Source organism: Mytilus galloprovincialis, chromosome 4 (assembly GCF_965363235.1).
Source record: "Mytilus galloprovincialis chromosome 4, xbMytGall1.hap1.1, whole genome shotgun sequence".
Classification (NCBI taxonomy): Eukaryota; Metazoa; Mollusca; class Bivalvia; order Mytilida; family Mytilidae; genus Mytilus; species Mytilus galloprovincialis.
In genome coordinates this window covers 19,359,766-19,387,242 of record NC_134841.1, presented here as the reverse complement: position 1 = coordinate 19,387,242, position 27,477 = coordinate 19,359,766, and the positions used below count along the sequence as shown (strand labels likewise).

Sequence of the window (27,477 nt, the reverse complement as noted above, 5' to 3'; positions counted from 1 at the left end):
ATGTATAGAATGCTTTTTTTCTATCGTAAAAGTAGTGATAAAGTCTGGAAAATTGATAAATATCCAGCCAATCCCATAAGGCATGTATGTCATACTTACCCAAAACAGGCAGAGAGGATTAAGTTCAGAATAATATATGCATGCAAAGTTAAATTTCTTGAACATTATAATCACAAGAATTCCATATGTCTTTTTTAATTGTCAATACCATTGTGTTTCTTAATGCACTGCAGTATCCCCCTCCCCTCCCCTAACAAAACCAAACACTTTGCTATATTGGACATGTTTATTTTTACATTATCTGCACAGTTTACAAGACATAAATATATAATATTATCACAGGGGAAAATAAAACCCTTAGCAATCACATCATTTTTACACTTAGTTGGATATTGGAGGGAAATTGAATATAGAAATAAATGTTAACATTACAAAAATCACATATTTATGAGGTTTAAAAGTAAAACTAATTTAATTTTGTATTCTGACTGTTTAGAAGATAGTTGAACATTAAAAACTGCCCAAAATGAAATATATACTGAAAATTACAGAATAAATAGAAATTTCTTTAGACGCAAACAATGATGCTAAAGGTATTAAAGTAAAACTTTAATTAAACTAACATTGTTGTCACCTTGAAAAATCAGCAAGCAATAATAAATTTATGCATTCCAAACTGATGTTTTAGTAGGTCTTTCTGAGATCTTTAAGAGATCATGCATTTTTTTTTCAGAAGACAAAATAAAACTTTATCATTCAAGTTCAATTGACTAAGATCATTGAAATATGACGATCTCAAAATTATAAATAAAAATAACTTAACATTTCATACAACAATAACAACATATTCTTAACAAAAATATAATATATACAATTTCATACATATTATTTATACGAAGACAACAATAATATCTCACAGATTTGTTTTAAGTACACAGTAATACTAATATTTTGTATCAATACTTCAATATCTTATTAAGCCTCAGAGAATAGACCAGCATACAAATAAATCATCTGGACTAATGACCCATGCCATTGAAGTAAGATGTGCACACTAACTTGGGAGAGATAAAACTCTTATGATCTGTTTACTATCAATTTTGTTCAAACAGTTTTGGATCTTCATAGAAACAAAAGTTAAATATACACAAACATGTCTTCTCTATGTCAAAAAAGTAGACTAATGACTAGAAAACTAAAGTTAAAAAGAAATGCAGTTCTTGAATTATAACTTTGTCATTAAATTCTTATCAGATGAACTAAAATAATCAATAGCAGCAGCTATGATCACATTATTCTGATAACCAAATCTCAATTAATAATGAAAAATAAACAATGAAGTCTATTTAAAACCTATGTTATCTTAAAAACAGAAAATCTTAATTTCAAACTATTTTTCATCCAAAATTTTTACTTAAGTCTGAGATCTAATAATAAGTATTGAATTTAACATATTTTGTAAAGTTTATTTCTCATTTTTTTCAAAACAACTTCTTCTACCCTCTGATATAAAAGAATATTAAATGTCTTTTAAACATCACACCTGTATAAACCTTAGACATCAATATATTCAAAAAAGCTCTACTTGAGGAATGACATTGGTAGATGGTTGCAATGGTGTACAACAGTGTAAAAGACATGTAAAATACACTATTTAATATAATAATATACTTAAAAAAAGATGCTTTCATAAAGTCTATCAAGTGATGGTTTGATGGAGCCTATGAAACTGTGACTGATATTGATATTGTCATGGATGGCTGAACATATATTAGTTAATTAATTACTTCCTCTATAGTTAGTCCTTTCCAATTATTTACTGATTCTACGACAATTTATCACAATAATTTGTAGAAATTCTTATCTATTTTAGTCCAGCATTTTAACACAGATGTCTTTCGGAATGCCATATATGACCTTGACAATGCTGAACAAAACAGAATTATGTGATATGTACATATGAATAAAATATCTTAATAATGATCACTATAAAAATTAAAAGATCATTACAACATTAAATTATTGTGACAATAAATATCTACAAAATGTTTAATGCCTGTGTTTTTAGAAGAGCAGTTGCATGTCTCAATTTTGACTCCAACAAAACAAATAATGTGTAATTTGAACCTGAACTAATAAAAAACAATTATAAATATCTTTTTGAATTATTTGTCTATTTTTTATGGATGTGAAAATAATGTACTTTTTATATGCTACTGGATTTCCCCAAGAATCCTTACTAAAATAGCACTTTCTGTTCTGAGTTCTTCTATCAAAATATAATAAAATTTTCAATCAGGATATTTAAGTACAAACCCTATCACAACAGATGTTTATTACAAGCTTCAATGGACCTCTGTATATACTTAACATAAGAAATAAAGGACCAGTTGTTAAAATATCACCCATAACACTTAAGATTTGTTTTTTCAAGTGTGTGTCATAAGAAACAAAAATTTCATCCTAAATTCTCACTTCATTGCACAAGAATTGAACTCATGTATATCACTAATTATTGCACAGAGTTTAGAAAAAATATCACCATATGATGAAACTTATAAATACAACTGTTTAAGTGCCAGTCTTTGTAAGAATAAGGCAATTTTGAAAACAAATCAAAACATGGCCAGAAGAAACCCACCCAACTAACCATCCTATTTTAAAGTTACCTTCATCCTGAGTTAGAAATGGTAGGTCTTTATTTTCTCTGTGTCTGGTAATTAAAGAAATATCTTGATGAATTTTGGTTACAATGATAGCAAATTACAGAATTAGCTCCCCTGAATAGTTAATTTCTAGTGTATTTAAACCAAATTATATGCTAAAATACCAGAACAGGAAAAGGAAACAAATTTTAAATTCATGCACCATAATACATTTGAACACCACTGCATTATTCTCAGGCAAATTGGCACTTAACTCTTTTATTATTATAGTATATAAACAAATACTACTTCTATTTATAAACACAATCCCGAGATGAAAAGCCATGGGTGGGAACTCTTTTAGAAATTATATAAAATTTATTATCAAAACATATTTAATTTTTCAAATATAGATCCTGCATATTTGCTTCAATTTAAGTACAGAAGAATTAAGATAGTAGCATCTTTGACATGTTGTGTAGAGTTCGATAACAAATTTATGTTTACAAAATATCAACAACTTATGATATAAATCCATACAGTATAACAGCATAGACTACCTTTTTATACAAAGCATTTCTAATTTATAGACAGTGGCAATAATTTTGCATTTCTGGCAATATTTCATGAATGAACGTCATTTTTATAAAACAGAACTTTAGCTGTTAGAATAATCGTCTGTACACTATAGTTTATTAGATTTCCATGTAAGGACTAGCCGTGCAAACAATGATTATGTGAATATAAGCTATATACAGCTATGAATGTCATCCTGTGGCTTGTCTCCTGTAAGTTCACATTATGCTTTTCTTGGGGCTGAATATTCTTCTTCCTCGGAATCGTTGAGTGGATCAAATTCTGTATCACTTTCCTCCATACTTAGCCGGTCAAATCCTTTGTGGGGACTGAGGAAGTTACCAAGGTTAAATTTCTTCCTTGATCCCCTTGACTTATGTTGTCTGCAACAATTGTATTGGCCTGAAAAATATAACAAATACAACAATAGTAATGGCCTGAAAAATTATAAATGTAAATAATTGTATTGGTCTAATAATTACAAATAACTAACATTTGGATATTTGTTTTTACTATTTAGCTTTAATTATGATTAAAATACATTAAAGGGAAAATATTAGTATAATCTACTCTGAAACAAAATATACCATTTTCTGTTTAGGGAAATCTTACTTAGTTTGTAAATGTAATATAATTTACAAACATTAATATAAAATTTGTATCATCCTTTTTCTTCTAGTACACAGGTAAATAAAAAATTGGAGAAAAAAGTATCTTTTAAATAAAAAAAACAAATTTACACTAGTGTTGATCAATAAATGCTTACGCATAGAATAAAATATATTTCAAAAAATTGAAAGACAAAAATATAGTAACATGTTAATTTGTTAGTATATATTTTCATGCAAGTTTTGTTAGTCATTTAATTTGACAAATGAACATTTGCCCCTTTTCCATGATGAAATAAAATTCCATGAAAACCCTGATAAAGCTACCTCTATCTGATCAGCAGGATAAATATTATGATGAGCTTTCTTTTTTCCTGAATTATTATAAATGGAAATGGAAATGAATAACAAAATATACTTGTATTGTGTGTTTAAAAAAAAAATCTAACAATATATAGATGCATCAGATGCGTTTTTGTTTTCTTTATTCCTTATTTCATTTTCTGCCTCTGTACCTATAGAATGCAATAATTTTATATTTGTTATATATGATAAATGTAATTCTATTGTGTTTTGATTGCTTCTTCATTCTTGTTTACTAATTCTGTATAAATTCATTCAATACTAAAGATAAAAAAAAAAAATATACAAAACCAAGCTTTCTTAACTAATTTGTAATATCTTTGTATACATCTCTAGTCTACAAATGATCTCTTTAAATACTAACATAGTGCAATACAGTTCTATGTTTATTTATAGTATATTCAAAGCATATGATTCAAGCTATGCAATGGCCATCAAACATTCTGAAAGAACTGGTCAAGTTGTGTAAACATTGAAGTGAACCTGAACAATTCTTTCTGACAATCAAAGCAATATAATAAGAAATTTGTACCTCCATTGTAAAAATCTATTCATAGAAAGAGAATAAAGAGTGAAGTAAAGTGAAAGTAAGAGCTATATAGTTACACCAAATGTCTGCAAGTCAATTTGTTCAAATAATTATTACTTTCTTTTACAGTTTGAACTTTCTGATAGTATTGATTGATTCTTAGTTGTTTAATGTGCAGCAGCAAATATTTCATGCATGATCAGGACAAAAATCTGATACTTTGAGGTGTATACAAAATTTTTAAAAAAATTAAAAAATCTCCAAAAAATGTAGTTTGTATCATGCTATTTTCGAAACCTGATCAAAAGTAATTGCCACAGAGATTGTCATAATTTGCAAATTGACATCGTTCTGTGAAAAATCATGTTTGGGCAATACATTACAATGTGATTAGAAAGATAACTAAAGGAAAGAAGATTGAGATAAAATATGAGATGATAGCTCTCATCAAAAGATTTTGGAAAAGAAAAAAGAAAAAAAAGGGTCACCATCCTTGTTTTTTTTGCTAAATAACAAAATTGATAACATTTATTGTATATTCCTTTTATAAAATAAAATCTTCAAAGTTATCTTCTCTAATCATTCGATGAATTAATTGGTAGTATAACACTTTAGGAAATGAAACTGTAATCAAAAGTGTGAAAAACCGAAAAATCAACAGGGATAAATCAAATACTGTTCAAAGTTTTGAAATTCCCAAATGTCTTTCAACTGATTTTTGAGTTGTATACCGTCAAAAATTTTCAGATATTGAAGGATACCTTATCCGACAATAGCATCCGGCTTAATTATCGAGAAATAAGCTTATTGTCTTTGTATATCTAACCTGACTACGGAATGTAGGGTTGCTATTTCTTGCTTTTAGGCTTGACAAAAAAAAATAAAAAATGGTTCCCAATCAATAAGGGTGTATTTTACTGACGCACGTTGTGCCAAATTGTCAGAATTTGTTGGGATTATATATGGAAATGACGCTTATTTGTTAATATAAAGGAAACTAAATAACTAAAATTCAAAATGACACATGATAACCAGATCTATGTGCTTTCAGAAAACGAACAGAACAGAAAAAATTCTAGCTATGTAAAAAATAAAGAGAAAATTCCTTCATAAAATTAATAATGTGAGTTTATGTTCCCTATTATCACATAGTTTTAAAATGTTGATTTATGAATTCGATTGTTAAAAAGGATGTTATCATAACATAAATAACTCCCCCCCTCCCCCATTCATTCTAAAAACTTCTTTTTAGAATCAAACTTGTTTAATGCTAGAAAAAAATCTAGATCAATCATAGGCAGCAATTTGCAATAAAAAAATTAAATGTAGACACCTAATCATCTTATTGTATCTAAACTATTAGTTCAAACAGTTCAAAAGACAAGTTGTTAGTAACTAAACATAACTAGCACTGGATACTAATGAGGCTTATGTGTAGTAGTAACAGCTCTGCACGCAAATACTTATAAGGCTTAGCTGTGGTAGTAACACTGTATACTCAGGCTTATTTGTGGTAGTAACACCACTGCACACATATACTGAGGATTATTTGTGGTGTTGCTAACCTTTATTTGTGGCTATTTCGCCTCTCAAAATAGAATAAATGTTCTCACTTCTGCGAAACTTATCAGCTGAAATTAAATTGGACTATTTCATTTCTGCTGGTATACATGTGTTTACATTTTTTTCAGATGTGCATGTTGCACAATATTGTCACGTATTACTCAAAATTATACAACTAACAGTAAATGAAGAATATGATGAATTAAAAGGAAGTCAATCTGATGGTCTGGAATTTTTGACAATTTACATGTAGGAGGCTATTTAAAATTACACTGTTTCTCAGTTCTTAGGTTGGACATAAATTGATGATCTTTTCAAAATAGAAAACAACAATAAAATATATTCCCTTGATATGATAGATGCAAGTAGTAATACAATGTTGACACCAAAGTGTATCCATTAAATTTTATTTTATGTTAAAATAGTGGATTAGTTTCAAGCACTTTTCGTGATTCCTATGATCAAATCTGTTAGTGTAAGAATTTGATTTAATTCTTGTCCTCAATTCTCAGACAATATCAAAATGATGAGATGGGATAATGTTAGCATTTCATTTAGACAAGGAAACTAGAAAAAAAAAAGTCTCTAACAAAAATTTCCCAATTTACAGTTTCGCTCTCCACATTCTTTGTGACACTTCCTTTTCCGATTATTAAATTGTGGTATCAATTACAAACCTTTTGTTGGTAAATAATTTAATAAAGCCAAATCCAATTAAATTATCTGTCTAAGTGAACTCAATTGAGTTATGGACAATATTGAAAACAAATTTTAATGGGATTAAACAGACACCAACTGATTAAAAATTATGATAAAAGTGACAACCATGCTTACCTTTTCTCATTCTAACAATAATGATAATGATGATAATGATGATTACAGGTATAACCAGAAGTCCACCAATGATTAATGCAGGCATTAAATCGTCTTTTTTGAGTACTTTTTTCTCCGGTAAGATTGGTGTTGTTGTTGTTGTGGGTGTCGCCGTAGTTGTTGTAGTTGTTGTTGTTGAGCTGGAGGAAGAGCTTGAGGTAGTACCTAAACATAATAGAGTTCATGATTTATAATTTATATATTATAAGACAGTTTGCATTTTTCCTATGGATTTAAAATTCATAAGATGTGGCAAATTTTTTGTTTCAAACAGTCACAATGAAAAAAACAAGTATTTTTAAATCTAGGGAAAATCCATTATGACAGAAATCTGATCAATTACTGATGCCTTTACACAATAAATTTTTTTTAATAAGCAGTAATAATGAATATTCAGTTTATGAACTTGTGGTTGTTGTCATCTGTACCATAGGTACTCGCTTATAAGTTGGAAGTTTGGGAGTGAAATTCAGAATCCAGAGAGGGGTACCGACTTATAAGCGAGATCCCGAGACCAGGGGAAAAATCCAAGCTCAAGAAAAGTGGTCAGATGTGAATTTCCTGGCCAAAACTACATTTGTGTTATCCAATCCTACATAAATCTCTAAATAAATAGCTTTTTGTCGAAAATAAATGACAACAATACTCTCTTTGTGTTTTATTTGATCTCTGTGCTGAATTTCCCACTGTTTCCGTTTTGTGTATTGATTTTTCATGGTCACATGGTTTGTGTATCATTCCAAAAGAAGAGCAGAAATCAAAAGAAGATAATTATGTACTAAATATATAAAAACAGTGTATCTAACCGACTTATTGGGTTATCATTGTTTTATTCGAAATTAAGATATTGATTGACAAGCCAATATATTCTATGAATAACCCTAATTTTAAAGTGACAAAGAGTTGTATTCACTATAGGTGTGAAAAATAACAGTGACATGTTAATTAGTTAGTGTCCCTTGATTTCTATAATCCTGTCTATCCTATGTCTCAGTTTATTTATTCTATGACTGGTCTGTTGTGAATGATTTACTTGATTAATTTATTTTTTTCATTTGACTTTTATTTTATTCAGGTTCATGTTGGTTTATATTCGTTTTTATCAAACAGTAGGTGTTTGGTCATACACTACAAAATCATTGATGCATTACATAAACAATATGAGGCAAAACAGTGAATAAAAACAAGAAACAAGAAATGAAAACAACATTTTTATTATCAACAGAATAAATAATCAGGATGAACATCAATTCTATGTACACATTTAAAGAAACAAACATGCATTGAATGCATGAAACTCAATATAATTTCTTGATTTTACCGATGATCAGTTACTGTCTGCTGCAAAAAAAAGTCCGAATTTAAACCGACTTATACGCAGGTAAAGACTGAATCCTTAGATTTTAAAGCTAAAAAGGGCATCGGACTTATAAGCAGATCGACTTATACTCCAGTACCTACGGTAGTTCAGTGTTCTACTTTGAGAGAGACCTGTGAGGTAAATATGTTTTGTATGTATTATTTAGATTTATAAAAATATATACAATTTATGAGCTCTATTTCCTCAAAAAGATAGTTATGGGTTGTGTCATACATACTTGAAGGAACAGCTTTTGTGAACAGTGGATTCATGTCAAACTTCCATAGTTTATTTGGATTCAATTCCACAACATAAACCCTCAAATTAGTGGAATCAACAGCTACATCATGTGGATTCTTTAAACCCTGGAAAAAGAAATTAGTTCATATTATTTAGCAGTTCAATGAATAAGTCCGATAAATTATTCTACATTCTGGTCAAGTAACTGAAGGTGACCTACATTTTTGATTTAAGGTATAACCAAAGATATTATCATGATACATCTAAATTTTGTCATTTGATTAGGGACTTTCCTTTTTGAATTTTCCTAGCAGTTGAGTATTTTTGTGATTTGACTTTTTGCTTGTTTAATGTTTTACATGTAATTTATCATAGTCATGTTTAAAATATATAAGTATCTTTGGTTTATTTTTCACCACCTATTTTGGTAAGTTACATCCTCATTGAAAACTGAGCAGATTTAAACTTAAGTTGTATACCACCTTTTTTATTGTAACACCATAATCATTCTACAATGAAGTGAGGACATAGAAAAACCAAAGTGATCATCAGAAGACAGTTAATAACTACTTTGACCGAACCTTGAGGCTACATTTTCTTTAAAAGAAACATGGCTTAATAATAGTTGCCACAAGTAATGATTACTCCTGTCCTCATTGAAATAAATGCATTAAGGACAATGGATTTAAGAATAAACAATCTAACCTGTTGATTGTTGAATGTTTCTAGAGTATTTCCAGTTTCCATGTCAACAATAATACCCTGAACTGGTGCTCCGTTTGGACCTGCAGGACCATTCACAGCAAATAACATGCCACCTACAAACATAAAAATGAACGTTTACACAGAATCAAAATAGCAAAGAATCACAAAGGTTCTATGATACTTTAGGTGTAAGTATTGGAAAACACTAAATTCATGTTGGATATATGAGGGTAGTAATGCCCTTTACAATCAGGCGTCAAACAATCATTTTCGGCTACCGTTTGCATCAAATTGGTTAAAACTTTACTGTGAATCGTCAAAATATCTTTATTAAGTTTTGTCAGAGGTCTCAAATAATTATCATTACTGTTTGTTTTTTTATAAATTTAACCTGATTTGTCAAAACCATTTGATATTTTAATCATCTAACAGAAAGTGTACATCCTATCGTCATACACCTAAAATTACAGTTTATGTTATTTGGCAAAACATTTTACCGTTATTTGTGATGGAGGTACCTCCATTTCGACCCTCATATATAGAAAGATCTATGATGTTACAATATTTAGTTATAAACAATACTCTACAAATATAAATCTTGATGATCATTGTCATAATATGAGCAAAACAACTTTACAGTAAAACATCAAACTTCTGTTATAAACAAACAGTAATATACCATGAAGGGGACAGAACTCCACAGCAAATAATCTAGATCCAAATTCTTTAGGATGATACTGTCTTTGGAAGTTTCCATCTAAGTCAAAGCACTGAATCCTGCCATTCTCTCTGTCTGCTACACATAGCCATTGTTTGTCCTCTACCAAGGTCATACCATGAGGAATGTTGAACTGGCCAGGAAGAGGGTAACCATCATCACCTGCAAGTACATTAACATTCATACTTATATGTGCTTATGTATGTACTTTACATTTGTTGAGTTAACGACTCATTATTCTATAAAAGTAATATGCCAGGTTATGCTTTTTTTCTTATGTTAATTATGTATGAGTTTCAGAGTAAATTCTATTAGACAAATGATGACAGTTTATTGATACAAATTTTTTCAGCTTTTCTAAAAAAATCATTTAATTACAGTTTATATATAAGTATGTCAAAAAATCTCAGTTTATTATAATCTGATAAGTTTCGTATTCAAGTTCAAATCAATAATTGAATTAAAACCTCAATTTTAGAATTCAATTATTTTTAAAGTCAAAATTATCTTCATATCAAACTATCACTGCAACTTTAATTGTTGCTGAAATGAATTCTTTGAATTATGTCATTTTTTGGTATAAAATTTGTGCATTACTACTTTTCTTCATCAAATATTATATAATTTTTATTTTGATCATTACTTAATAAATGTTAATATATAAAAGTATTACATACCACGTTGTCCCATGTTCTGTGTACCAAATGTTTTAATCACATTTCCATTTTTATCAAATTTAATAACTCTGGCATTGCAGTACCTATAAAATAATAAAACATTTTTTTGTAAATTAGACTCTTTTTTCTTATACTGTCTATTGACACAATGAACATACATAAATAATATTTAAAATGCAATATGACATGTAACACAACTTTTGATTGGACGTCTGCTATGAATTTCTTGCTTAAAGACAGTAGTTCACAAACATTTTTATTTCTACTAATTGAATAATTAATCCTATTTTGAAATGTTCCACATTATGTTTGTTTGTTTTGTTCACACATCCTTGTCAATATAATGGCATTTTATAGGACTGTCATATAAGTCAGGGTTAAGCTAGGTATAAAACCAAGTTTAACCCACCATTTTCTACATTAGAAAATGTCTGTACCAAGTCAGAAATATGGCAATTGCTATACATTAGCTTGATGTGTTTGAGCTTTTGATTTTGCCATTTGATTACAGACTTTCCATTTTGAATACCCTCAGAGTTAAGTATTTTTGTGATTTTTTTCCACACTGATCTTTTCAGTAATACTTACCCATCACTGACAAAGAATTCTCCTGTCTTGAGCACCACAACATCAGTAGGTTTACAGAAATGTGTCATATCTGACCCTGGTACAAACTTCTCACCCAAAATAAAATCTGGTGTGTCTTTACCAGCAGGTATCCTTAAAACCTGTCAAAAGTGTAAATAAGTCTATTCAAAGAAAAGATTAACTTTTTAAAAATATTTATGAAGGACAAAAAATCTTTTAACATAAGGGACGACATCAAAAGTTCAATGAAGGATAAAAAACTTAATTCACATAGTTTTTTCACTGACCCCCCTACCCCCCTCTTAACTTAATTTGGGAAAAATTGATTGACCCATATGGATATATGTAAAAATCAATGTCGGATAACCAAATCTTGCAGCAGTTCAACCCCCCCACCCCCAAACTATTTGAATTAAGTTTTTTATCTTACATTGATCTTTTGATGTTGTCCCTAAGCAGAAGAAAGTTTTTCATAAAACTATTCAAAATGAGGCAAAAAACAAAACAGATAGAGGGTTATATTTTAAAGTGAGTTATCTGAATGGATGGATGCTTAACATCTAGTGGCAAATCAAATGCATACTCAGGATGAGAACATGATCACATGATCGCTATGGTGGATTTTAATGTGCTTGTTCACAAGAGACGAGTGTAAAACACATTTTTTTAATTCTTGGTCAATAACAAGTCATTGATCTTACTCCTAAATGCCTCATGCTAAGCAGAGAAACAGCACATACCAATTATCAAGTATTTGGTTTCACCGGGCTGGTCTGAAACAACAACCTACTGCATTTGAGGGGAAAATGCTATCACAACTACCAGGCTGGTTGTATATTATTCTAATTAAAAGACAATGAATTCAAAAATGAATCATAGATGAATGCCAACTATTCCTTCATTGTTTTATTAAAATAAAAAAAAAATAAAAATTACATTAAATGAATAATTTTCTTATAAAACAACCTCAATTGTTGAATGTGGTGTCAGAGAGAAAGATTTTAAAAAGAAATATGGTATATGGAAAGTCCTTTATTTTCAATTGTTACCTGATGAAGTCCAACGTCTGTCACCCATATGTTGTTATCATCATCTACTTCTATCCCATGAGGCATGAAAAACCTAAATATTAGAGAAGTAAAACAGTAAAAAAAACATGTGCAATGTGTAAACATTTGTACTTAAAGCAAATGCTGCCTTTTAAATAAGGATATATTATAATTCATCTGAATTGGTTGTATTTTTTTGCATAAAATTGTAATTGCAGTTTATAAATGATTATGATGTAAGAAAATTAATCTTCTTCATAAAACCATTAAAATTTTATGAACTCTTTGAACATTGTTCTTACAAATATTCACTGTTAGATTTGACATCTCCTCAAGCAATTTGATTTTAATAATTGAAAGTTTAAATGATATGCTTGATACTAACCTTGCATCATGCATGCCTTTTAATATTGGAAACAAAAACTTCTTTTAAATTTTTTAAACCTACATATTTTTTCCCAGCTGTCGTATGATCTGGCCATCTTTGTTATATATAACAATAGTATTAGTAGATATGGGTCTGTGTTGGTTGTTAATTGTATTGTCAAATTTAAATGCACTGAAATTGAAAAAAGAAACATTGTTAATATGAAGTTCATTTTATCAATTGAAGAATTAAAGCAAAATTATTGTTGTTTTTAGTGAACATCAACATTTTTATAGAAAACTATACCTAACTTTAATTGAATGACAGATTTGATTGTAGATTTTTTAAATGGTAATAATATTCTAAGTAAGCTTTATTTGGTTATACAAGTACTGTTGATTTCTTCATTTTGGTATATGCTTATATGCTTGCCTTTTGTATTGTTGTTTAATGCCAATTTTAGCCAGCTAGTTTATATTGGTGGAGGAAGATGAAGTAACAAATTTTGGGAGGCAAATGAAAGTCATAGTAAATCCAGTTCTGAGTTGTATACACTATGCCATGATCCATGTTTATATTCACAGCCTCTGAGTTGTATACACTTTGCCATGATCCATGCTTATATTCACAGCCTCAGAGTTGTATACACTTTGCCATGATCCATGTTTATATTCACAGCCTCAGAGTTGTCATGCTAGTAATCACTGAGGCTCAGTTGGTGCTAACATTATTGGTCTCTAACAACAGGTAGGTTTACAACAGGTAGGTCTACAACAGGTAGGTCTACTACAGGTAGGTCTACATTAAGACAATTATTAATCAAACCTAATTTTACCTGCCCACATAAGAATTGAACATTGCCTTGTCTATTGATAGACATTTATACCTTTTCTGCACTCTTAACCATCAGTAAATCACCAAATTCTCTAATAACTGCTGATGATTTACTTACTTATAATCCCAAACTCTCTCCGCCCTATGAAACACATAAACATTGCCCTGTTTATCAGTGGTAACTCCAGCTATTTGTCCCATCAATCCAGTACTATCAAATGATACACCTTGAACTTGAGGTAATGGTAAGCCAAATTCTGATGACTGACCCAAGTAGTGAGTACCTGTAGAATATAACAGTACATATTCTACAATATATTCATGTGTTAAACATATTTCAATGTATAGTTGGTGTAAAAGGGGGATGTGTGATTCAAGTGACTTTACCCACATTTGCCCACGTTTCATCTGAACAATTCTGTTTTACAACATAAAAAGTAATAAAATTTCTTAATAGAATAACAGATTGTTTAAGTAAGGTCGGTATATAATTAATTCTGTAACAGAACTTCTATTACTGCAAGTGACTAAGCTTTTATATTTCTGATCAAAGGAAAATCAAATGGTCAAAACTTTGTAAAAGGATCACAAAAATAGTTAAAATAATCCACTCCTTGTACAGATAGCAAAATAAATAGCAATAGACATATAATAAGGTCATTACTGATGGTTTTTTTAACTATTATTCATGCTATCTCCTATGGAAGTAAGTCATTGTTTTCTCTCCAACAGCTTTCATAAAGCAAAACATAAAGTATGAGAATACAGTTAATGTACTATAAACATATATGTAAATAGCAACATAAAGATACATGCAATGGAATAAAAAAAAATTGTAAAAAGATGAAAATAGGTGTAATTCATATATCAGGGTATTTCAAGGGCAATTATTTACTAAAACAACATGAAAATAGGGATGACTTTGAAACAAATACAGAACACCACATTAATCTGAAAAAAATGAAATAGAAATTGAGTCAAAGTCTTTCACATACATGAAATCAAAATGAAAAAAAAATACACAAGACTACAAGACAACATTAAACATCTTTGACTTACGATGTTTTGACGATTTTATTAAATTAGGACTACTTGTTGTCTTGTAACCCATACTATCACCAAAAGCGTAATGGCGATTGTGTGCCCCTTTCTTTCCACTAACTCTATGGGCATCATTGTTAGAGTAACCAAAATTACCAGCAGCTTCTTTAGATTTATATGGTCCTCTATGATTAGAACTTTGTTCATCAAAAGATTTCTGACGATTTCTATTCCTAGAAGACTCCAGTGGCAGATCAATATTGTCACTGTTACCGAAGTAACGATATCTATCCATGTCTGCATCATTATCATCATTGTAATAATCGTACGATTGGTGAGGCCGTTTACGATTTCTTAACATTTCAACATTATCATAATAGTCATTATAGTCTGGATGATACTCCCGTGGATAAACATTTTGATTGGTCCTATGGTTTTTCCGTCGATCGTAACTGTCTCTATTATTTAATTGATATAATTTACCATCATTACCTTGTTTAACTGTTGGTACTGAAGTTGTCGTCGTAGTGGTAGTAGTTGTTGTTGTTGTTGATGGTCCCTCGTGGCCCTCAGGATTACCCATGTGACCATGATGAGAATGGGCTACAGCTTCTAGCTTAGGATTATGTGGCAGCTCTACATCTGAACCAGCAGGGAGGTTATTGACCAGGTTTGGAATGTTGTTTCCTGCACATGTGCGAGATGATAATCTCGTTCCAGCTGGTGTGTAGTACATTATGTAAAAGTTACACATTTCATCGTCAGCAGTAGATCTGTAGAATAGAAATTGTAAAAGTAAGAACAGGTGTAAAAAAAAATTTTCAAAATATCTTAACTTACAAGTACTTGCTTAAAAATGTAGAATGTATTATTTTATCCTTTTTGACTTTGACTTTCAAATTTCAAATCAAATACAAACTTAAAATATATCCGTGTCTCTTCATTTTTTTACAATGTGAGGTAGCAATTTTTAAACATACTTTAAAACTAAATAATCCTACCCAATATATGTATTCCTGTTTCTTGACATTGAGTTATAAGTACATCGTCCAACCTGAAATACAAAGTAAATTGTGTTTGTCATCAATGCAATTTAACTTTATAAAGTAATATTACGCATTGTCAATTGAATGACCGTTCTCTAAAACCTGCTATCTGAGGTAATGTGGATTCATTATCATTTGTGGAATTCAGATAATGAATCCAAGAGGGACAGGTGAACCACTAATCCTAATGTTAAACAAAGTACAAAGTTTCTAAGGCTTAAAAGCAGATTCAGCAAAACCAGGAAATTAAATATACACAAAAGTACATATTCTCTCAATATACACAAAAGTACATATTCTCTCAATCCATGAAAACTGGAATCCTTGAAAATAAACGAATCCAAATATCAGAACATACTTCTTTCTGTAAGCCTTATAACATAGTTGTCTTTTAGACCTTCCAATAGTCAAATTGGCAAAATTAGTGAACACCCTGTTTGGTAAATTATCTGATCGACAACTTCTGACAGAATATCATTGAAAGTTAAGTATAAACCCTTGCCATTACTTTGTAAGAAGGATTAAACATTCTAAGCATTACATTATATCATAAAAAGTCTTTAACATAACAATCTAGTCAAAACATTGAATAAGAAAACAATACGAAAGCATTAATTTATACTTACCAAATAATCACCAGGCTTTATAACTACTTTACTCTGAACAGGATAAAATGACTAAAAATATAATTATAAACAATTAAACAATCAGTTGTAAACTGAAAATCATATATTTTATTTGGCAAGAAAATAAATCAAAACAGGTACTTTATTCAAAATTTGCCATTATAAATGGCAGCAGTATGCATGAGAACACGTCACCCTTCCAAGACATATGAGCCAACCCTTCTTCATGTTCTTTGCTTTTAATCTTGAATGTTGTGTGCATAGTGCAAAAGCATCAAATACAAATGTTCAAGTCTTTAGTTTGATCTGGAAAAATTCTGAGTTCTGTATCGGACCAGTAAAAGAAACAGCTCCATCATAAAAAACTTGTCCACCATTTTTAACATAAGGAAATGTCACTAAACTCACTAAAGCAGAACATGCTATCACAATATAGCTTAGAAGGTCAAAATATATTTAAAAGAAACAAGTGAAACTGCGAGCTACTGCTCACTGATGATACCCCCGCCGCAAGTGGATAATATTAATAGTGTAAAAATATGCAAGTGTTCGGTAAACAGGAAGTTGTCGAGTGATGAATCTGAAAACGCATCACACGGTATAGCTGACTTATAAAAATCCTGAAACCAAATTTCAGAAATCCTTGTATTGTAGTTCCTGAGAAAAATGTGACGAAAATTTTTAACTTGGTTATCATGTGTAAAATCATACAATTGTTCGGTAAACAGGAAGTTGTCGAGTGATGAATCTGAAAACGCATCACACGGTATAGCTGACTTATATAAATCCTGAAACCAAATTTCAGAAATCCTTGTATTGTAGTTCCTGAGAAAAATGTGACGAAAATTTTTAACTTGGTTATCATGTGTAAAATCATACAAGTGTTCGGTAAACAGGAAGTTGTCGAGTGATGAATCTGAAAACGCATCACACTGTATAGCTGACTTATATAAATCCTGAAACCAAATTTCAGAAATCCTTGTATTGTAGTTCCTGAGAAAAATGTGACGAAAATTTTCAACTTGGCTATCATGTGTAAAATCAGACAAGTGTTCGGTAAACAGGAAGTTGTCAAGTGATGAATCTGAAAACGCATCACACGGTATGGCTGACATATATAAATGTTGATACCAAATAACAGAAAGGGTGGATGTGTAGTTCCTGAGAAAAATGTGACGAAAGTTTCATGGGACGGACTGACTGACGGACGGACTGACGGACTGACGGACTGATGGACGGACTGATGGACGGACGGACAGACAGAGGTAAAACAGTATACCCCCCCTTTTTTAAAGCGGGGGTATAATTACATTAATATATAAGGAAAATATGAGGAAACAAACAGTGCATTATTACATGTAAGTATAATATCATATATCAACCAAGCAGTCATTTAAGGGCCAGCTGAGGCCCACCTCCAAGTGTGAGATTTTTTTGCTGCGTTGAAGACCCATTGGTGGCCTTTTGCTGTTATCTGCTCTTTTGGCAGGTTGTTGTCTCTTTGATATATTCCCCATTTCCATTCTCTATTGTATAATGAGATTTGTAACAATGAAAGTAAATTCACATCACACAGCTAGCTAGCTCTAGAAGGTCCCTCCACTGAACACATAATGACTATGTTAGTAATGTTGTTATTCTGAACTACAAAGGAGATAATACACCAACCTGTGGCCATTGTGGATTTCCTTTACCAATCATGTTATATCCATTGGTTGTTCTGTTTACTTGGTAACCAGATATCACTCGACCTATAACATTTAAAAAATACAATAAATATTTAATTATAATTTTTTTAACCTAATAGTTTTTGTTTGAAAAACATTTGGTTTATAAATTTTTGTTTTATATCCTTATATTTTTTTTTACTTTTTCCAAGAAATAATCTGCTTAATTCACAGCTAGAATAGTGATAGACAGTCCAAACTGCAAAACTATTGTTAGAACATTCTTTTACAGATTTTAAATAACCAGTTTCAACTATTTTAAAATCATCTCCACCTTCATGTAAATGACCTTTAAATTAAAATTTTAATTATTAATTCTCCTCAACTGTAACATATAATTGGTATCTAAGGTTCATTTATTTACCTGAATATTTTAAACAAGAGTTTCTATAGGGTATGTTTTATACCAAGTCAGGAATAAGACAGTTGTTTTTCATTCATTTGATGTGTTTGAGCTTTTGATTTTGCTATTGGATAAGGGACTTTCCAATTAGAATTTTTCTTAGACTACAGTATTTTTATTTTTTTCTCACATAAGAAAATAATCAACTGATAATAGGAACGAAAAGACAGAAAAAGGTCATATAATCTACATTTATTGATTGGCAGCCAATAATAATTGATAAATCCTAGACTAGTTTTAGATTGAATGATAATTCCATTATCTATTTTTGTTTTAGATGTACAAAACATTTTTTTTGCAAATAGTATCGCATTTCTTCTGTTTATAAAATTAAATGAAGAGTGAATCATTACCTTGAAATATCTTCCAACATATATAATTACTTACTTAAACTATGGGCATGTGTTCTGTATCCAAATGGGTAAATATTACCAGAAGCTTTAAATTCACAAGAAATGTCGGAATGAACTTCTGAAATAATAAAATACTTAAATTTTATTTCATGAATCTGCAGTGAAAATTAATACCTCTGAAGCACCAATTACTATAAATGTGGTAAGTTGTCCGATTTAAATGCTATCACAGGGTTGGTTGCCATTCAAACACTAAACAATAAGTGGGACCTAATATTGTGCATTTGTATTGGCTTTGCTCATTGTTGACATATAGTTGCTAGCTTCTATATCATTTGGTCTCTGGTGGATAGTTTATACCACAACATTCTCAGTGAACAAAAGAATAGACAACACTTTGCCACAGCAGTCTTCACGCTGAACTTTTGAATCTATAGATCCAAGTTGAATTTTACAAAACTTTTAGTTAGATTCTATTGGCCTGTAGATATGATTATTACAAGTCTGTGCACTCTAAAACTTGATATAACTAACTATTAATAACTTACTTTTCTGTTGAGGTCTAATAATTGTACTATATGATAGCAATAAATAAATCCCTGCTTCAAAAAATTGTCTGAAAAACAAAATTTCAAATAAAAATAAAGTAAATCATCTGTTATACCATGTACACCAAAATATCAAAATTATAAGGGAATACATATTGTTTTTCCTCTGCTAACACTACACTTTGCTTCAAATAAATAACTAAACAATGGTTGGAAAAGTTGTCATCTTTCTTCAATTAAGTTTTAAGTATGTAAGATGACCCTTTCTATTCTTTATGTAAATAAAGGCAACAGTAGTATACCGCTGTTCAAAACTCATAAATCCATGGACAAATAACAAAATAAGGGTAACAAACTAAAACTGAGGGAAACGCATTAAATATAAGAGAACAACGACACAACATTAAAATCTAACACACACACAGAAACAGACTAAGCATTAGACAAAATCCTTTGAGAATAACAAATATAACATCAAAACCAAAATACATGAATTTGGGATAGATAAGTACCGTGACACGTCTTATAGTAATGTGAATTCACACTCAAAGATAAGAGAAAACAAATTCACATTCAAAGATAAGAGAAAACAAACGACACAACAGAAACACAACGTTAAAATGTAACACACACAGAAACGAACTATAATATAGCAATGGCTATATTCCTGACTTGGTACAGGACATTTTTAAAGGAAAATATGGTGGGTTGAACCTGGTTTTGTGGCATGCCAAACCTATATGCAAATGCAAAATATGTAGCAAAATCTGTGGCAGGCATAAATTTATCTAATTGAATACTGGACTTACTTCTGATTTGTAACATGTAATTTGATCCCTGAACGGTCTGGTCTATCACCTTCTACAAATACAGAAAGTTATATTGTAATATGTGTAACCTAAACTTAAGTCTAATTATATGCTTAGAATAGTTCATATCTACAAATTCTTTTCAGTTACAAGAATATTTATAATTGATGAATTTCTTACAACAAAAATATGCAAAAAGATTGTATCAAATTAATTCTCACTACCACATTAAATTTCCTAACCATTTTCATATCTTCTATTTGTTATATGTATTTATACAAAAAATGTATATACTTATTTAATATTCAGTCATACAGATTGTGTCAAAGCAAGTAACCACAGTGGTATCGCACTTGCCAAGAGTGCTGGAGTTTGATCCCCAATCACATGGAACCATAGACTTTAACATTTGTAGTGGCTGCTTCTCCACTAAGCATACCACATGTACATGGTTAGAGCAAAACAAGTTGGCTTTGAGTCAGAACAATGTGTCCAGGTAGGCCGAGTCAATGTTTGTCATATATTCCTGCTAATTGTTACCTTGTGAACTAGCACATCAAAAAATCCCACCTAACATGTCAGTCTTGTATGCACCCATCAATTATCAATCATCAGAGCAAGTGTTGTGTAACTTCAAATGTGTTAAAGACTCCAAGCTTCATTTTTCAAATCAACTTGAACACAATAATTCTCTAAGACACACTTATATAAAACATATATTGCTTAACCTTTATAACAATTTTTACATTTTGTTTTTATTGGGTTGCTGCCTCATTGCATTTATCTTGGTTCTCCTTTTATTCATAATGCAACATATAAGAGGATATTCTTATAGATTTAACTCAGCGCCGTTCCATTTAAGCATAAATGTAACCTGGGGAAGACAAATCCAAAACATTCTTACCACCTTTAAAGGCAAACTTAGTATTTCAATTACATTTTCACTGTACTTGACACACATCCAAATTTGAGATTTCCAAAGGCTCCATGTATATTTTGATGGAACAGCCCTGATCGACTTATTTTATACTAAATTTGATAAGAAATATTTTTTTAAATGACATTGTCAAACCTTTACCAATATCAGCAGTGCAATTTGTTATCATAACATTCATGTATAAAGTAGACATTAAAAGGTACAAAATCTAAAAGTTTTCTATGAAAAACAGATTATAAGGTTTTGTTAACCAAATGATAATGATAAAATTGACTTACTTAAAAGAGGCTTAGCATAATGTATTTGCACCACTATATAGGCAATATTAGAACTTCCTGAGACATGGAATCCAACATCTGAAATATTCAAAAAATAAAATTTTAATAGTTTGTCTTTGGTCACGATTTGAATACTACAGCTAATAAATTAATATTATTAATACATATCAGAAGCAAGATCTTTGTCACAAAGCCTAACCTTACAGCTTTAAACAAATTTTAACAACGAAATTAATAAAAAATCCTTTGTTTATTTTTAAAATGTAACTGATTCCTTGCGAAATCACTGTTTATTACTGATTTTATGATATAACCAACCCCAGTTTGAAAATAACTTAAGTTCTAACTTTTAACAGGAACCTATTGGAAATTGCTTTGAGGAAAGAGTTTCTTATAATTCTAGATTTATAAGAAAGATGTTTCGAATGTTGAGCTACCTTTTTCAGCAGCCTTTTTATGCTATACATGTATAATTCATGTTATCAATCTTTGTTCAGATGTTTTATATGCTTCATACCCCATATCACATCATCTTTGTTCAGATGTTTTATGTGCTTGATACCCCATATCACATCATCTTTGTTCAGATGTTTTACGTCCTTGATACCCCATATCACATCATCTTTGTCCAGATGTTTTACGTCCTTGATACCCCATATCACATCATCTTTGTCCAGATGTTTTACGTCCTTGATACCCCATATCACATCATCTTTGTCCAGATGTTTTACGTCCTTGATACCCCATATCACATAATCTTTGTCCAGATGTTTTACGTCCTTGATACCCCATATCACATCATCTTTGTTCAGATGTTTTACGTCCTTGATACCCCATATCACATCATCTTTGTTCAGATGTTTTACGTCCTTGATACCCCATATCACATCATCTTTGTTCAGATGTTTTACGTCCTTGATACCCCATATCACATCATCTTTGTCCAGATGTTTTACGTCCTTGATACCCCATATCACATCATCTTTGTCCAGATGTTTTACGTCCTTGATACCCCATATCACATCATCTTTGTTCAGATGTTTTACGTCCTTGATACCCCATATCACATTATCTTTGTCCAGATGTTTTACGTCCTTGATACCCCATATCACATCATCTTTGTTCAGATGTTTTACGTCCTTGATACCCCAAATAACATCATCTTTGTTCAGATGTTTTATGTGCTTGATACCCCATATCACATCATCTTTGTCCAGATGTTTTACGTCCTTGATTCCCCATATCACATCATCTTTGTTCAGATGTTTTACGTCCTTGATACCCCATATCCTATCATCTTTTTTCAGATGTTTTATGTGCTTGATACCCCATATCACATCATCTTTGTCCAGATGTTTTATGTGCTTGATACCCCATATCACATCATCTTTGTTCAGATGTTTTACGTCCTTGATACCCCATATCACATCATCTTTGTCCAGATGTTTTACGTCCTTGATACCCCATATCACATCATCTTTGTCCAGATGTTTTATGTGCTTGATACCCCATATCACATCATCTTTGTTCAGATGTTTTACGTCCTTGATACCCCATATCACATCATCTTTGTCCAGATGTTTTACGTCCTTGATACCCCATATCACATCATCTTTGTCCAGATGTTTTATGTGATTGATACCCCATATCACATCATCTTTGTTCAGATGTTTTACGTCCTTCATACCCTATATCACATCATCTTTGTTCAGATGTTTTACGTCCTTCATACCCCATATCACATCATCTTTGTTCAGATGTTTTATGTCCTTGATACCCCATATCACATCATCTTTGTTCAGATGTTTTACGTCCTTGATACCCCATATCACATCATCTTTGTTCAGATGTTTTATGTGCTTGATACCCCATATCACATCATCTTTGTTCAGATGTTTTACGTCCTTGATACCCCATATCACATCATCTTTGTTCAGATGTTTTATGTGCTTGATACCCCATATCACATCATCTCTGTTCAGATGTTTTACGTCCTTGATACCCCATATCACATCATCTTTTTTCAGATGTTTTTTGTGCTTGATACCCCATATCACATCATCTTTATTCAGATGTTTTACGTCCTTGATACCCCATATCACATCATCTTTGTTCAGATGTTTTACGTCCTTGATACCCCATATCACATCATCTTTTTTCAGATGTTTTATGTGCTTGATACCCCATATCACATCATCTTTGTCCAGATGTTTTATGTGCTTGATACCCCATATCACATCATCTTTGTTCAGATGTTTTATGTGCTTGATACCCCATATCACATCATCTTTGTTCAGATGTTTTATGTGCTTCATACCCCATATCACATCATCTTTGTTCAGATGTTTTATGTGCTTCATACCCCATATCACATCATCTTTGTTCAGATGTTTTACGTCCTTGATACCCCATATCACATCATCTTTGTTCAGATGTCTTATGTGCTTGATACCCCATATCACATCATCTTTGTTCAGATGTTTTACGTCCTTCATACCCCATATCACATCATCTTTGTCCAGATGTTTTATGTGCTTGATACCCCATATCACATCATCTTTTTCCAGATGTCTTATGTACTTGATACCCTATATCACATCATCTTTGTTCAGATGTCTTATGTGCTTGATACCCCATATCACATCATCTTTGTTCAGATGTTTTACGTCCTTGATACCCCATATCACATCATCTTTGTTCAGATGTTTTACGTCCTTGATACCCCATATCACATCATCTTTGTTCAGATGTTTTACGTCCTTGATACCCCATATCACATCATCTTTGTCCAGATGTTTTATGTGCTTGATACCCCAGTTCACATCATCTTTGTCCAGATGTTTTACGTCCTTGATACCCCATATAACATCATCTTTGTTCAGATGTTTTATGTCCTTGATACCCCATATCACATCATCTTTGTCCAGATGTTTTATGTCCTTGATACCCCATATAACATCATCTTTGTCCAGATGTTTTACGTCCTTGATACCCCATATCACATCATCTTTGTTCAGATGTTTTATGTCCTTGATACCCCATATCACATCATCTTTTTTCAATGAAAACTTAACTTTAAACCTAGACATGTAAATAATGTTTGACTCAGTATTAAATCTAAATATAAGCTCTTTATTAAAAGAGTACATGTAACTCTTAAATACTTATTAACAAAAAAAAGCTAACCTTTAGGCAAAGTAAGTGGTGGGGCATTCTTTGCCCAGGCAAATAAAATTTGTTCTGTTGACTTGCAAATCTGGCCACAATGCCTGTATTATAAATGGTACAAAACATAATTATTAATCTACACAAGCAATATTTTGGTAATTCATTTTTTTTAAAATGTAATACAGTGTATAGTATCAACTATACATACTTATATAACTTAAATTATCATGAAAATCCAGTAAAGAAAAGAGTCATGACCATATATAAATTGAATGACAATATAATGTGTCTTTGTTATTCTTATGACAATATAATGTGTCTTTGTTATTCTTATGACAATATAATGTGTCTTCGTTATTCTTATTATAATGTGTCTTCGTTATTCTTATGACAATGTAATGTGTCTTCGTTATTCTTATGACAATATAATGTGTCTTCGTTATTCTTATGACAATGTAATGTGTCTTTGTTATTCTTATGACAATGTAATGTGTCTTTGTTATTCTTATGACAATATAATGTGTCTTCCTATCTCATAATAATATCATGTATCTCCTTCACATTTCATAATGCCATGTGTCTTCTTCTTATTTCATGATAATTCTATGTGTCGCTTTCTCATTTCATGATAATTCTATGTGTCGCTTTCACATTTCATGATAATGTTATGTGTCTCCTAATTTCATGCACAATGTTTTGTGTCTTGTTATTATAAGTTTATGATAATTCTATGTGTATTTCTCATTTTATATAATAATTTCATGTTATAGTGTTTTCTCATTACATGATTATCTTGTGTGTCTCCTCCTAATTCTTTTAACTAACACTAATATAAAATAATGGCGATTATATTTCAGTTCAAGTTATAAAATGATTTAAATGAAAAGGGGTTTGGGTTGTAGAAGGGGTCCTTATCCCAAAATCCCGGGCTTAAAAACATGAAATCCTGGTCGAGGTCCCGAATTTATATAAATTTAAATCCTGACATCCTGAAATTTAAAAAAAAATTTTTTTACCGGATCCCTACAAAACACGTGAGTCCCGATGAAGGTCCTATCCCTCCTCATGAAAGCATTATTATGTGAATTCTTTTACATGTTTTGTCAAGAAGTTTATAGTGCTAGTTGGGATATGTGGTGTTTATCTGATGCCTTACCATGGGACAGGCATTCAATGGCTTTACAGAGAGATGAATATTGAAAAACAACATTTCTTATCCTACCGGTACCACATACAGAATTATAAAACCTGCTGAATTGATTTCTTATATAAATGGTTCTTGTCCTGAAAATTCATGAAATGTTTGCCAAAGGACATAATCATTAATGTAAACAATGTTACAATGATCAACCAATCAACTGTATAATACTGAAAAATGTTGTACAAATTATAAATCTGGTATCTTTCATGAATATTTTCATGTGTTATAATTGTCCACTACTTTTTATTAGGGTTTCAAAAAATAGTTTTTGAGAGTGTTAAATTGGTTAATATTCATTCAGCTTAAAAGCATGAATATAAAACCTTATATATACAAAACCACACATTACCATGTAGGATCAGTTTTAGCTGATATAAAACCTTATATATAAAACCACACATAACCATGTAGGATCAGTTTTAGCTGATATAAAACCTTTTATTTATAAAAATATAAAACCACACATTACCATGTAGGATCAGTTTTAGCTGATATAAAACAAGAGTGCACACACTGAAATGTCTCGCCTTCTTTACTAATCATTGATATTATGTTGATACTCCTAAGTATACAGCTTGATTACAATTGTCACATAAACTTAACATTAACCAAGATAGCTAAACAAAGACCAATGAACCATGAAAATGAGGTCAAGGTCAGATGAACCATGCCAGGCAGACATGTACAGCTAACAAAGCTTCCATACAACAAATATAGTTGACCTATTACTTATAAGAAAAATAGACCAAAACACAAAAACGTAACACTGTGCAATGAACCGTGCAATTGAGGTCATGGTCAAATAAAACCTGCGGGACTGACATATAGATCATAATATATTTCCATACACCAAATATAGTTGACCTTTTGCATATAATATGATAAAAAGACCAAAACTTAAAAACTTAACTTTGACGACTGAACCATAAAAATAAGGTCAAGGTCAGATGACATCTGACCGCTATTCATGTACACCTTACAACCATTTCATACAACAAATATAGTAGACCTATTGCATAAAGTATGAGAAAAACAGACCAAAACACAAAAATTTAACTATAACGACTGAACCATGAAAATGAGGTCAAGGTCAGAAGACACCTACCAGTTGGACATGTACACCTTCTAGTCCTTCCATACACCAAATATACTAGCCCTATTACTTATAGTATTTAAGATATGGACTTGACCACCAAAACTTAACCTTGTTCACTGATCCATGAAATGAGGTCGAGGTCAAGTGAAAACTGTCTGACAGACACGAGGACCTTGCAAGGTACGCACATATCAAATATAGTTATCCTATTACTTATAATAAGAGAGAATTCAACATTACAAAAAATTTGAACTTTTTTTTCAAGTGGTCACTGAACCATGAAAATGAGGTCAAGGACATTGGACATGTGACTGACGGAAACTTCGTAACATGAAGCATCTATATACAAAGTATGAAGCATCCAGGTCTTCCACCTTCTAAAATATAAAGCTTTTAAGAAGTGAGCTAACGCCGCCGCCGTAGCCGCCGCCGCCGGATCACTATCCCTATGTCGAGCTTTCTGCAACAAAAGTTGCAGGCTCGACAAAAACCACACATTACCATGTTGGATCAGTTTTAGCTGATATAAAACCTTAAATATAAAACCAC

General features: G+C 31.0%; 1 protein-coding gene across 4 annotated transcripts in view; it reads right to left on the bottom strand.

The window, feature by feature from the left end:
* Positions 1-2,874: 2,874 nt before the first annotated feature.
* Positions 2,875-27,477, bottom strand: part of LOC143071564 (peptidyl-glycine alpha-amidating monooxygenase A-like) — a 43,035-nt gene continuing 18,432 nt past the window's right edge. For 2 of the 4 annotated variants that reach the window (XM_076245943.1, XM_076245942.1), the window contains exons 5-24: positions 24,650-24,732; positions 21,464-21,541; positions 20,249-20,300; positions 19,440-19,507; positions 18,926-19,009; positions 18,077-18,159; positions 16,409-16,459; positions 15,738-15,790; positions 15,229-15,509; positions 13,814-13,979; positions 12,943-13,053; positions 12,495-12,567; positions 11,446-11,585; positions 10,858-10,940; positions 10,142-10,342; positions 9,463-9,575; positions 8,756-8,882; positions 7,119-7,322; positions 6,287-6,352; positions 2,875-3,623 (exon numbers count right to left, since the gene is read on the bottom strand). In XM_076245943.1, coding sequence (XP_076102058.1) covers positions 3,445-3,623; positions 6,287-6,352; positions 7,119-7,322; positions 8,756-8,882; positions 9,463-9,575; positions 10,142-10,342; positions 10,858-10,940; positions 11,446-11,585; positions 12,495-12,567; positions 12,943-13,053; positions 13,814-13,979; positions 15,229-15,509; positions 15,738-15,790; positions 16,409-16,459; positions 18,077-18,159; positions 18,926-19,009; positions 19,440-19,507; positions 20,249-20,300; positions 21,464-21,541; positions 24,650-24,732 — 2,296 coding nt within the window. In that variant the 3' untranslated portion in view covers positions 2,875-3,444. Of the gene's footprint in view, positions 3,624-4,156; positions 4,204-6,286; positions 6,353-7,118; positions 7,323-8,755; positions 8,883-9,462; positions 9,576-10,141; positions 10,343-10,857; positions 10,941-11,445; positions 11,586-12,494; positions 12,568-12,942; positions 13,054-13,813; positions 13,980-15,228; positions 15,510-15,737; positions 15,791-16,408; positions 16,460-18,076; positions 18,160-18,925; positions 19,010-19,439; positions 19,508-20,248; positions 20,301-21,463; positions 21,542-24,649; positions 24,733-27,477 lie in introns of all 4 variants that reach the window. The other 2 variants (XM_076245945.1, XM_076245944.1) reach the window with 2 other exon arrangements.